The sequence below is a fragment of the Bubalus bubalis genome, chromosome 8 (genome assembly GCF_019923935.1).
Source record: "Bubalus bubalis isolate 160015118507 breed Murrah chromosome 8, NDDB_SH_1, whole genome shotgun sequence".
Classification (NCBI taxonomy): domain Eukaryota; kingdom Metazoa; phylum Chordata; class Mammalia; order Artiodactyla; family Bovidae; genus Bubalus; species Bubalus bubalis.
In genome coordinates, this window is record NC_059164.1 from 60,346,270 (window position 1) to 60,358,700 (window position 12,431).

The following is a 12,431-nucleotide window of genomic DNA, read 5'->3' on the forward strand; positions in this document are numbered from 1 at the left end:
ATTCCCTTCTCCAGAGGATCTTCCCAACCCAGGGATCAAACCCACATCTCCTGCACTGCAGGCAGATTCTTTACCATCTGAGCCACCACCAGGGACATCTCTAATGACAAGAGCTGTGCTCCCAGAAGGGTAAGGTAAATCCCCCATCGCTCATTTTCTCACTCTGTCCTCTTATTATGAGATCCTATAATGAGTTAACCTGTGAGAAGTGTACATGAGAGTAGGGGAGTGGAAACTGGGGCTTTAGGACGATGGAGGGGAGCCCAAGGAACCAGAAAGGACCAAGGAGCTTCTAGAGTGGGAGGAACTTGGGAAAGCAACCTCATAAAGTAGTGTATGAACTCCTGGGCTTAATCTTGAGCTAAACATGCACAGATCTGATCCTTAATTGCATACCAAAGACTCTGAGAACTCAACTTCAACATAGACTGCTGTCTAGGTCCCACTCAGTGGCACAGACGTGAGACTAATCAGAATAACTCTACAGAGGCTTTGACAGGGGAATGGACATTGAAATCATAACCTCCCAGAAGGCTGGTAGAACTTGCCTCCTGAATCTGAATGGATTGCCTAATAAGACAAAAGTACAAGGCTCAGAGTCTTTTAATATCCAAGATGCCAATGATAAAATCCAAAATTACTCAGCACATAAGGAACCAGAAAAATCTCAACTTGCAGGGGAAAAGAAAACTAACAGATGTCAATGCCAAAATGTTGGAACTATCTGACAAAAAAACTGTATAGTGGAGGTTGTAAAATGCACCTTACAGTCCTTTTTTACAGGTTCTCATATAAGAACTAGATCTTTTGCTTTTGTTTATTTGAATTGGAAGCTAATTACTTTAGAATAATGGTGGTGGTTTTTGCCACACATTGACATAAATCAGTCAGGGGTGTACATGTCCCCCATCCCAAACCCCTCCCCCCACTTCCATCCCCATCCCATCCCTCTGGGTTGCCCCAGTGCACCGGCTTGACTTTGAGTGCCCTGTTTCATGCACCAAACTTGGACTGGTCATCTATTTCACATATGGTAACATACATGGTTCAATGCTATTTTCTCAAATCATCCCATCCTGGACTTTTCCCACAAAATCCAAAAGTATCTGGCCAGGCACAGAATTTAAAAATTACAGGTTATTTAGAGACCGTCGAATGTCCAGAATATGAAGCACTTGCTGCTATAGTCAACACTGATCCATCAGTGAAACTGTAAGCTGAAATTTACTCATGAAAGGAAAACCAACACTGACATTATAGGAAACCCTTCTTTACTTGCAATGTACAGTGCCTTATTTTAAAAAGATGAGCCAAAAGTCAGACTTGTGGCCAATAAGGACACTGCTCTTTCCTTTCTTGATGACAGGTAGATTCTCCATTGGACTACCTTGACAAATAAATTAAATGTCCCTATTTCATAGTCAGAACTTTTCCATTTCTCTGATCTATCACTGTAGAGACCAGGTAGGGACCTCTTAAGGGCATCTCCAGTTCTTTGAATGCTGCTCTTGTTTGGCCACATTCCACAGGCTAGGAGCTATCTTTCTCTTCTACTCACATCTTTCAGCTCCAACTGCTTTACTAAGTATTTTCTGTAATAGTAGTAGCAGTAGCAGCAACAAAATCAGCAGTCTGGAGGAAGTCTACATACAGGAGAAGAGAGAAAATAGAGCTTGGGAGGGAGAGAGATACCAAACGATGATGTGGCTGGTGGAAGAGTAGCAGGACTACAGGAAAGGGGGGCTCAGAAGAGAAAGTAACATGGGAATTCTGTAAACTCATTACATAATCCCATAAAACTGAGATTTCCAAAAGAAAATGGAAATATGGAAGTGTAACAACTTTGGAGCAAAGAAAATTCTTTGCTCCTATTACAAACACCCACCAGAAAAAAATTAACATTTGGGTAAAGAAGTATGCATACTTCCTCTCTCCTTGGGTGGATGTTTGTGATTGCTGCTTTTAAACCCACCTCAAGCCTTTGCCATTGGCCTGCCATCTTTGTCTTGGCAGCAGAGAGATCAGGGGATGTGGGCCCAGGGAGGGGCTCTCCATATGGCATGCCATGACAGGTTTTCATTTCCATTTTCCTCAAGCTCTGTGGGTACTCTGCACCTCAGTTCCCAGTTGTACTCTGGATAATGAGGGAAATTATTGACAATCCCTGACCTGGACCTTTATTTTTTTTTCCACTCATGGCTTGAGTTTTCATTTCTCATTAAGAGAAAAATCAAAGAGTGAGAATTAAACACCTCTTGATTTATTATCTTACTGAAAATGGGAAGTTGAGAGTCCTGGAGCTGGCACTGAATGAAGGGCCCAGCTGATGAGATGAGTCAGCCACTGTAGGCTCCCAGTGGCTGTCCTTCTTATCTTCCCTCTTGAGAGCAAAAGGGAACAACCTCACGCCCAGAACTACTTTGGGTCTATGTTTAGGACTCAGTGTTGTAAAACCTGGCACCTTCTCTGAGCAGAGATAATAGGCTCAAATCACATTGAGTTTTCTGGTTTGGATCTGCACTCAACCTTACTCTAGTGCTCAGTCATGTGTCTGCCCCCATAGATGGTAATCCTCAGGTATAAAGGCTGTGTCCAACTCACCTGTTAATTCCCTACTATGTGTCAGGCATATGGCAGGTTCTCAACAAATAAATGGAGAGGGTGAATGAATGCTTACATGCTAAGGTGAACTGACGACCCTTAATTTGCATGTCTGTGTGCATATTAATACTACCCTGAACTGAGAGTCGCTCAGTGGTGTCCAACTCTTTGCAACCCCATGGACTATATAGTCCATGGAACTCTCCAGGCCAGAATACTGGAGTGGGTAGCCTTTGCCTTTTCCAGGGGATCTTCCCAACCCAGAGATAGAACCCAGGTCTCCCACATTGCAGGTGGATTCTTTACCAGCTGAGCTATCAGGAAAGCCCCACCACAAAAAGGAAACAAAGAGTGTATGATGATTCCTAAAATAAATTAAATGTAGCATTGCCATATGGTCCAATGATTTCAATAACCTAAATGAACCTAAACAGGTACTTGCACACCGATGTTCATAGGCAGTGTATTCATAATAACCAAATGGTAGAAGCAACTCGAATGCCCATTGACAGATGAATGGATAAACAAAATGTGGTATGTGCAAAAATGGAAAATTATTCAGTCTTTAAGTAAGGAAATTCTAACACAGGCTACAAATGGAGGTCCTTTGAGAACGTTATGCTAAGTGAAATAAGTCCAACACAAAAAAGATGAATAAGGTATGATTCCACCTATCTGAGGTACCCAGAATAGTTCAATATATACCAACAGAAGATAGAATGGTGTTATCAGAGACTGCTTCTATTTGGTATGACGGGAAAATTCTAGAAATGGATAGTGATGGTGGTTGCATAACAATGTAAATGTATTTAATGTCACTGAATTGCACACTCAAAAAGGATTAAAATGGTTATGTTTATGTGTTGTATATTTTACCACAATGAGAGGGGAAATAAAGCAATGTTCATTTATTATGCTAACATTCCTGAATCAGCCAAGAGAACATCAATGCTGCACATATAGCTTGTATCTAGTTGTATGTGGAAAAGGAGGCCTACCCTGCATGGTCACACAGTTTCGAGGGGACATGGGCTAATTAGTTCCTAATAGCTGAGCACTGCCCTTTTGCCCATTTGTTTCCACAAGAAACCCACTGGCTTTCCCCCCAAGCTTCCAAGGCTAGAAGTTACAGGAAAATCTCCCTTGCCACTTGAATTGTACTACCCACCTGAGGATTACTCGCTAATCACTGCAGACTATCTGCCAATGGACAAAGAAACAGTGAACTTATTTGAAACAGTGAACTCAGTCTAGAGAAGCCGTGTCACACAGGGAGCCAGAGCTCAGCCTTACAGAAGCGACAGACTTTGAAGTGCAACTCTCCAAATGATTAGTTATGTGGCGTTGGGAAAGTCACTTTAAGTGAGCCTCAGTTTCCTCCTCTATAAAATGGAGACCTACTGTGCCTAGGGCTTCCAAGCTGGCACAGTGGTAAAGAATTTGCCTGCCAATGCAAGAGACGCAAGAGACAAGTGCACACACCCACATGAGCATGCGCGTGTGCGCGCGTGCACACACACACACACACACACAATGCTACCTCGTACTGTGGTGCTAAGGCCTAAATGAATTAATAAGTGTTTAGCAGAGTCTTGACAATAAAAAGAACATTCAATGAATACAATTTTCATATAAGAGATTCATTATTGGTGGTATCAAGAATAGGGGAATGAAGTCATCTGTGTCACTACGGGAGCTTAAATAAATCAGCTCTACAATCCGACTCTTGCACAGGCCAGCCAGTCAGGAGGAGCCTCAGGAGTGAGCAGGAACACCAGCAGGCTATTACATGGGGATTTCCAGGGAGATGTGCAGTTCTTGAATAATCCTTTTTACTGTCCCTCTCATTCCCTAACTCATTCCTTAATCTTTGGATAGTTTCTGTCTCTGCTGATAGATTTATACTTTTTCTCACATCTATTAGAAAGTGTACCCATTTGCGCTCAGTAAATGTCTTGAAATCTGTGAATCCAAAAATGTTAGGATTATGTTAATATAATGCCAAGTAAACAGAAGGCCCATTAAGAAAGTTGTAGGATGAAGTCATTCCCATCAGTACGATGGTTTGGATGACCTTTGACCATACAATGATAGTTCTTCCATGATTTCCGTCAATCAGTCAAATTCTCATACTGATAGTGCTGACTTGAATTTACTAACTTTAATTATTTTCTCAATTTTAACTATTCAGGTGCATCCTCCCAAAACCTGGAGAGATTTATAGAAAGGTAAGTGGAAAAGGGAGGGATATAAGTTGTTTTTAGGTTGGGTTTCTATTCTGAAAAATTAAAAAAAAAAAAACAAAAAAAAAACTCTGTGTTATTATCCAGTAGCGACTTATACTGAACATCCATAACTTGTTAGTCACTCTCCAAACACTGGGAAGTTTTCACTTCTTGGGCCAGTGACCACAGGATATGGTTAATTTACATGTATTCTTTCAAAAGGGTCATAAAAATGTATACAAAGTGGGTAAAACTTAGGTCTGGCCCACGTATCTGAAAAAGACAAAAAAAGACTGCTTCTTATTCCTGCTTTATGAATGAGAAAACAAGTTTTTGCTCATATTTGACTTAAAATTCATTAGCAAGGCCTGGGGTGTCCAGAATAGGAACCTTGAGAAACCCTTGATTTTTCAAAGTTGACTATGTCCACATCTGTCATAATGCCCTACACATCTGGACATAAGTACCTCAGGAAACTGATCTGGGTTTACTGATGGCAAATATTGTGAAAGATGGTAGCGTGTCCCTCTACTGGAGACTTCAACCTACTCTAAATGTAGGTATGTATTTATGTGGTCTTTTCCTAATGGAGAAGTGGGTTAAAGATTATAGAGAAGAGGGGAAGTGGGAATGGAGACACTAGAATGAAAGAAAAGTAGCAAAAAGTTACCCAGAGGTTGGCCATTTGAAGATGCTTTCACATGTTGGTTGGTTCCAAAGCTAGGTTTCCAAGTGTTCGATATTCAAATTCCATCTATGGCTTCTCAGTTTATCTAGGAACCAGCTGTTGGATTATCCAGCCATTGTCATATATGCCATGATTGGAAATGATGTCTGCAGTGGGTGAGTTACTAAAAAATGTTTGGAAGGTTCTTTGAGTTTCCCCTCATCTCCACTCCATTCCAGTAGCCTGCTTCCCTGTCTTAACAAGTCCTGGACACATGTCGACTCAATAGAATCAATCTGTAAAGCTGAAAGACCCTCTGAAAAATTCTGATCCCATTAATTCTTTGCTCTGCTTCACAACAAATGGGTGTGTCATGATCAACTCTGAATTACATCACAAGAAATATGCTGCTGTTAGCCAAAAGTCCAAGACTGAGAAGCGTGACTTTTGAAATAAAATAAAGCAAAATCACAGCTATCCCATAAGAACAGCTTCTTCACTCATCTTCTGATTTACTTACTCGTGTGGTTGAGATAGCACAGACTTAGAGCTTTGCAAAGAAACCTACACATGATTCACAGCCAATCCTATCTGTGCCCATGGCCCATAGCAAAAAAGTGGTTTTGCTAAACTGCTAATATCAGTAGTGATTTCAAAATGTTGAATGCCTTCGTTCCCCCACAACATTTTGGAAGGCTTCTCAAAGTCTGTGCATACCCCTAAGAATATGCCGCACATGTGAATGCCATCTGTCCTGTGATCATGGCCAAAAAGAAAAAAAAAAGGTGAGATCAGATCTAAAACAACTCCCCAGTAGCCACCCACCCATCATTTTGGAAAACAGAAAAGCAAAGCCAAGAGAGGGGACATGACTCGTCCAATTAGTGACGGATGGCAGAGCTGGACTCCAACCCAAGGGCCCCCCAGGCCACCCTGCTCACTGCCCACCTTTCACTTTTCTGTACTTCACTCACCAAGAGCTTTTTAAGCTTGTGCTAAAAACATGGTTGAATATTATGAAATTGTGTTTGCCCTCATGGAAACCTCCATGAGAGCCTCAGAACTCTTATGGTGAAGGAGGTGTAGGCCTAATCAGTGAAGTGAGTTCAGGGCAGGAGATTCCATGCTGCAACCCAGAGATACTCATGTGCCCTGCTGGCAGCCCCTAGGCTGGTTTACCACTCTCCCCAGAATCCCAAGTCTGCCAAGGCTACATTCTGGGGACCCGAGTTAGCTCTGTGATGAGCCACCTGGTACTCTCCAGTAAACAGCAAACACCCCCAAAACCTTCCATGAGCCAAGAGCCACACCGCTCTCTGTATCATCTCATCCCCACAGCAGCCCTAAGAGGCAAGTGCTGTTGCTCCATTTTACAAATGAGGAAACCGTTTCAGCAAGGTTATTAAGAAACTTACTTCCTTAGTTAGTGAGAAGCAAAGATGAGAGCCCAACAAGGTTCTCTGGCTAAATTCTGTGTTCTTTCTACAGTCCATACTTGTCTCATTTTCTTTCTTTTATGCATGTGCTTTTAAAAGTATGTATTGACCACTTACGATGTGCCGAGCTCTGTGCCTGGCTCTAGGATACACTGGCAAAGAGGCCACCATCCCTGACCTCAAAGAGCTTATGAAAGGTAAAGCAATGAGCTTCAGCCCCCAGTCCCATCAAAGAACAGAAAAAACCTATGGTCAGATCAGCCAGTGCCCCTCCAATCTCTGGATCCTATCCCCCAGGAGGGGACAGAGAACAAGCCGGTTATACTGAGTAAAAAAACACCTGCAGAAAGACTTCTAGTGCAAGAGCCCCAAATCCCTGAAACTGCATGTTTTCAGCAGAAGCTGCACATGCAGAGGTCCCTCCATCCTGGCCCTGCTTTTCCTTTTCCAAGGAGCTAAAGGGCAGGTAGACATCAGCCAGAGACCTGCGCCAGCCTTCTTCCCCCCGGGGGGTCTGGGCAAATAAACAGCAAGCATTTGGGTGAAAGAATGGAGTTGGCTGTGTGGGGTGTCCCCACGGTGCCCATTTTGCAACGTCCTGTGGAGGGGTTAGAAAAATAAAGACAGATGGCAACTATACCTCCCATCTGCCAGAACATCAAGGTGGAGGAGATTACCCCAAATGAGCAAAGTGATTTCATAAAAAGCTCAAGCCAGCAACAAATTGCATAATAAGTTTGTCCTGAAAAAACTTTTAGGATATTTGCTTGACTTTTTTCTTTTCTTTTTTTTTTAATGATGATGATAGTTCTCTGCTTCTTTCTCTATTCTTTAAACTCTTGTAGGTAATAAGTACTTGTTAAATGAATGAAGGTCAGGATTGGAAAATAGCTTTTAGCATCAGGAATTCAAGAAAAGTAAAATAGACAAATTTAGCCTTGTCATTGTAACTCTACTTGATTTGGCTTAAACTAACCCAGCTTACTTGGGCTTTTGCTATCATTGCCTTCAAAAACTTCAGAATGTGAGTGATACAGAAAAATTCCTGGAAATAGGGCAAGTATGAGTGAACTACAGCAGCAGAGGCTTGGGTAGCAATAGGAGTGCTGAGAAATGAGAGTGGCCTCAAGAGCCTCAGTTCATAAAGGGTGATTACAAACCTTCCCCAATATCCCAACACGACATCCCTAAAAAGAATATCATAATTACTGGAAATGTGATAAATATATATATAGAGAGAGATAGATATACATATACATATATATAAGCACATAATACTAGCCACAGAAATGGATCTAGTTCCATTTTTTAGAGTGGACCTAGAAATTATAAACTAAATATCTTTTACTTAATGGGGAGAGCCAAGGCCACCTACAGAGGTCATCTGTGTCGCCAGCTGCAAAGCATTTTTCTGCAGTGCCATTGTTTCAGATGTCATCCAGGACAGCTGGTCAGCACTGCATTAAGAGGAAGCAGCCAAGGTGCTGATAGATAACAGACTCCAAGGAGTTCAGCTGCCAGAAAACAATCCATTCCATCCAATCAAGGGTAGAAAACCAATAGAGAAGGGAAGGGACAGAACTCCTGCTCAGAGGAATTTTCTCTCCCAGCCTCCTCAGTGGCAGTGTGGGTGGCCAAGGAGTTTCTCAACCAGCCAGGATGTTCCAGACCACATACTCTTTTAAGGGCCCCAGGACCCCTATGCATCAGGTAATGTGGGCCCAGTGAGTCCCCACCCCATTCCCCGTCTATGTCAAGAGGCCTCTTCAAAGAGTTGGGGTGGGAAGTCAATAATGTGGTTACAACTGGCGGGCCTGGAGAAAAGGGCTGCCTCAATTTTCCAGGCAAGAATACTGGAGCAGGTTGCCATTCCCTACTGCAGGGGATCTTCCTGACCCAGGGACTGAAACTGTGTCTCTGGCATCCCCTGTATTGGCAGGTAGATTCTTCATCACTAGCACCACCTGGGAAGCCCTCTCTTACCTGGATGTTTCAAAAGCACAAAACTAGCTGTGGGTGAAATCTGAACACTCAACCACAACAAGTCTCTGGGCTCTTGATCTGATTCTGGGCAATGTTTTCTGCAGAGTCTGTTTGCCTTCTTCCTCGAGAAGGGGCACACCTGCCACCAACCAGGTGCAATCTGGCTGAAACACCTGCCAGGCTAATGAAATGATGGTGGCTGGCCCTGCACCCAAGACATGAGGCTTATTTTGCATGATCGGGCACAATTCATTAGGATGAGGACAGAGTCTGAGCCCAAAGGCAAGGCTCATCATCTGTTCCAAGCCCACCCCTGTGGTCCTGACGTGTGAGAGCATGTGCTGGGCACCATTTTCTCTTTCGTTATTTTCTTTGCATGAGCATCATGTCTCTCAATCTGGTTTTCATATTTCTCCCCTAAGCTCTGTCCCCGCAACCCTTCACCTCTCCACGAGTGACTGGTGTGAGCTCACCAGTGGGTGAAGAAGGATGCAAGCACCACGGTGGCAGGCAAACCCAGGATGGCAAAGTGGATCTGACATGGGCTCCAGAGCATCCTGGGGAAGTTGTTTCAGCTCAGCCCAGTCAGCCTTTGACAACAGGTGGCGCTAGTGGTAAAGAATCCGCCTGCCAATGTAGGAGACCTGAGATGCGAGTTTGATTCCTGGGTTGGGAAGATCCCCTGGAGGAGAGCATGGCAACCCACTCCAGTATTCTTGCCTGGAGAATCCCATGGACAGAGGAGTCTGGTGGGCTACAGACCATAGGGTCGCAAAGAGTGGGACACGGCTAAAGTGACTTAGCATGCCCACAAGGCCTGGGAGGTGTTTCCTAAATCACTGGAACTCTTTGATCACTAAAATGCTAGTACTCAGTTCAGTTCAGTCGCTCAGTCGTGTCCAACTCTTTGCGACGCCATGAATCACAGCACGCCAGGCCTACCTGTCCATCACCAACTCCCGGAGTTCACTGAGACTCACGTCCAACGAGTCGGTGATGCCATCCAGCCATCTCATCCTCTGTCGTCCCCTTCTCCTCCTGCCCCCAATCCCTCCCAGCATCAGAGTCTTTTCCAATGAGTCAAAGAGTACACAGATAAAAGTGGCATTGAGAATTTTTCAGATACAGAGTCACAGGGACCTTGTATGGCATCCAGAAGAGGTGACCCACCATCTGCCACTCAGACCCTTCTGAACTTACCCGAGCTTGCTATGCCCACGACAGGGTATACCTAGCAATGCACACATGTAAATTATCTAGGTGTACGTGATGTAGCAAAGATGACTGGAGACTGTTCCAGCAGAAGCATCATGGCATCTATTCTGACTTCAAGCCATTTTGGTTAAGCTTGCTTATTTTGTGAGGTGCCCTTTCATAAATGCAAATTAGCTGAGAGTCTTTGTTTATCATCAGGGTTGTGTCTCTGACCAAAAAAGAATCATTAAAGAGGGAGTTTGGGAGACTTTCCTCCCTCTTAACTCATCTTGCTTTTAGGTGGTTGGAGAGGCTTAGCTCAGCATAACTGCTCTGTGCCAAACTGCTGTTGTATCAGCAGAAAAAACAAAACCTGAGATGCCAAGGCAAAAGTTAACAGGTGTGCATGCTAGCTTTACCACTGACAGAAGACAGGACACAGACCCCAGCTTGCTTTGTTTCACCCCTGCTGTTGCACTCCAAACACACAGTGAAGGTAAACCCTGGTTACTCTGGGTGGATTCTCCTGGTCTGAACAAGCCCATGGGGCAGCCCGAATCCCCTCCACACACTGGGGTCCTTCTGGTGCTGTTGGACATCTGCAAATCAAGCCTTACCAGTCTTTTACCCCTAGTAGATAGGCAACCTATTCTCAGATCCTTCTGAGTACTTTTTTTTGTAGGTTACAGAGCCTTTTTGTTCATAAAACCATATAATTTTTCCCAAAGTAATAAAAACCATAAATATAAAATTTTATTCTACATGCTGGGGTTTTGTAAAATGGATATCTTTTTCCCTTGCCTCCTATCTCTTTTTTTTTTTTTTTTTTTTTTTTTTTTCACATTATGATTTTTTTTTTTTTTTTCAGTTTTTTTTTTTTTTTTAATTTTATTTTATTTTTAAACTTTACATAACTGTATTAGATTTGCCAACTATCAAAATGAATCCGCCACAGGTTTACATGTGTTCCCCATCCTGAACCCTCCTCCCTCCTCCCTCCCCATTCCATCCCTCTGGGTCGTCCCAGTGCACCAGCCCCAAGCATCCAGTATCGTGCATCAAACCTGGACTGGCAACTCGTTTCATACATGATATTTTACATGTTTCAATGCCATTCTCCCAAATCTTCCCACCCTCTCCCTCTCCCACAGAGTCCATAAGATTGTTCTATACATCAGTGTCTCTTTTGCTGTCTCGTACACAGGGTTATTGTTACCATCTTTCTAAATTCCATATATATGCGTTAGTATACTGTATTGGTGTTTTTCTTTCTGGCTTACTTCACTCTGTATAATAGGCTCCAGTTTCATCCACCTCATTAGAACTGCTTCAAATGTATTCTTTTTAATGGCTGAATAATACTCCATTGTGTATATGTACCACAGCTTTCTTATCCATTCATCTGCTGATGGGCATCTAGGTTGCTTCCATGTCCTGGCTATTATAAACAGTGCTGCGATGAACATTGGGGTACTCGTGTCTCTTTCCCTTCTGGTTTTCTCAGTGTGTATGCCCAGCAGTGGAATTGCTGGATCATAAGGCATGTCTATTTCCAGTTTTTTAAGGAATCTCCACACTGTTCTCCATAGTGGCTGTACTAGTTTGCATTCCCACCAACAGTGTAAGAGGGTTCCCTTTTCTCCACACCCTCTCCAGCATTTATTACTTGTAGACTTTTGGATTGCAGCCATTCTGACTGGCGTGAAATGGTACCTCATAGTGGTTTTGATTTGCATTTCTCTGATAATGAGTGATGCTGAGCATCTTTTCATGTGTTTGTTAGCCATCTGTATGTCTTCTTTGGAGAAATGTCTATTTAGTTCTTTGGCCCATTTTTTGATTGGGTCATTTATTTTTCTGGAGTTGAGCTGTAGGAGTTGCTTGTATATTCTCGAGATTAGTTGTTTGTCAGTTGCTTCATTTGCTATTATCTTCTCCCATTCTGAAGGTTGTCTTTTCACCTTGCTAATAGTTTCCTTTGATGTGCAGAAGCTTTTAAGGTTAATTAGGTCCCATTTGTTTATTTTTGCTTTTATTTCCAATATTCTGGGAGGTGGGTCATAGAGGATCCTGCTGTGATGTATGTCAGAGAGTGTTTTGCCTATGTTCTCCTCTAGGAGTTTTATAGTTTCTGGTCTTACGTTTAGATCTTTAATCCATTTTGAGTTTATTTTTGTGTATGGTGTTAGAAAGTGTTCTAGTTTCATTCTTTTACAAGTAGTTGACCAGAGTTCCCAGCACCACTTGTTAAAGAGATTGTCTTTATCACAAAGTCCAAGGACCTCATTACCTAGTGTAGAAGCATATACACCAACCGCAACAAAT

At 42.9% G+C, this 12,431-nt stretch overlaps 1 protein-coding gene across 2 annotated transcripts in view; it reads left to right on the plus strand.

Moving 5' to 3' along the window:
* The window catches only part of AOAH (acyloxyacyl hydrolase), a 190,345-nt gene that overhangs the window by 143,215 nt on the left and 34,699 nt on the right, over positions 1–12,431 (plus strand). For both annotated transcript variants that reach the window (XM_006053721.4, XR_006552793.2), the window contains exons 15-16: positions 4,793–4,829; positions 5,595–5,669. In XM_006053721.4, coding sequence (XP_006053783.2) covers positions 4,793–4,829; positions 5,595–5,669 — 112 coding nt within the window. The remainder of the gene's footprint in view (positions 1–4,792; positions 4,830–5,594; positions 5,670–12,431) is intronic.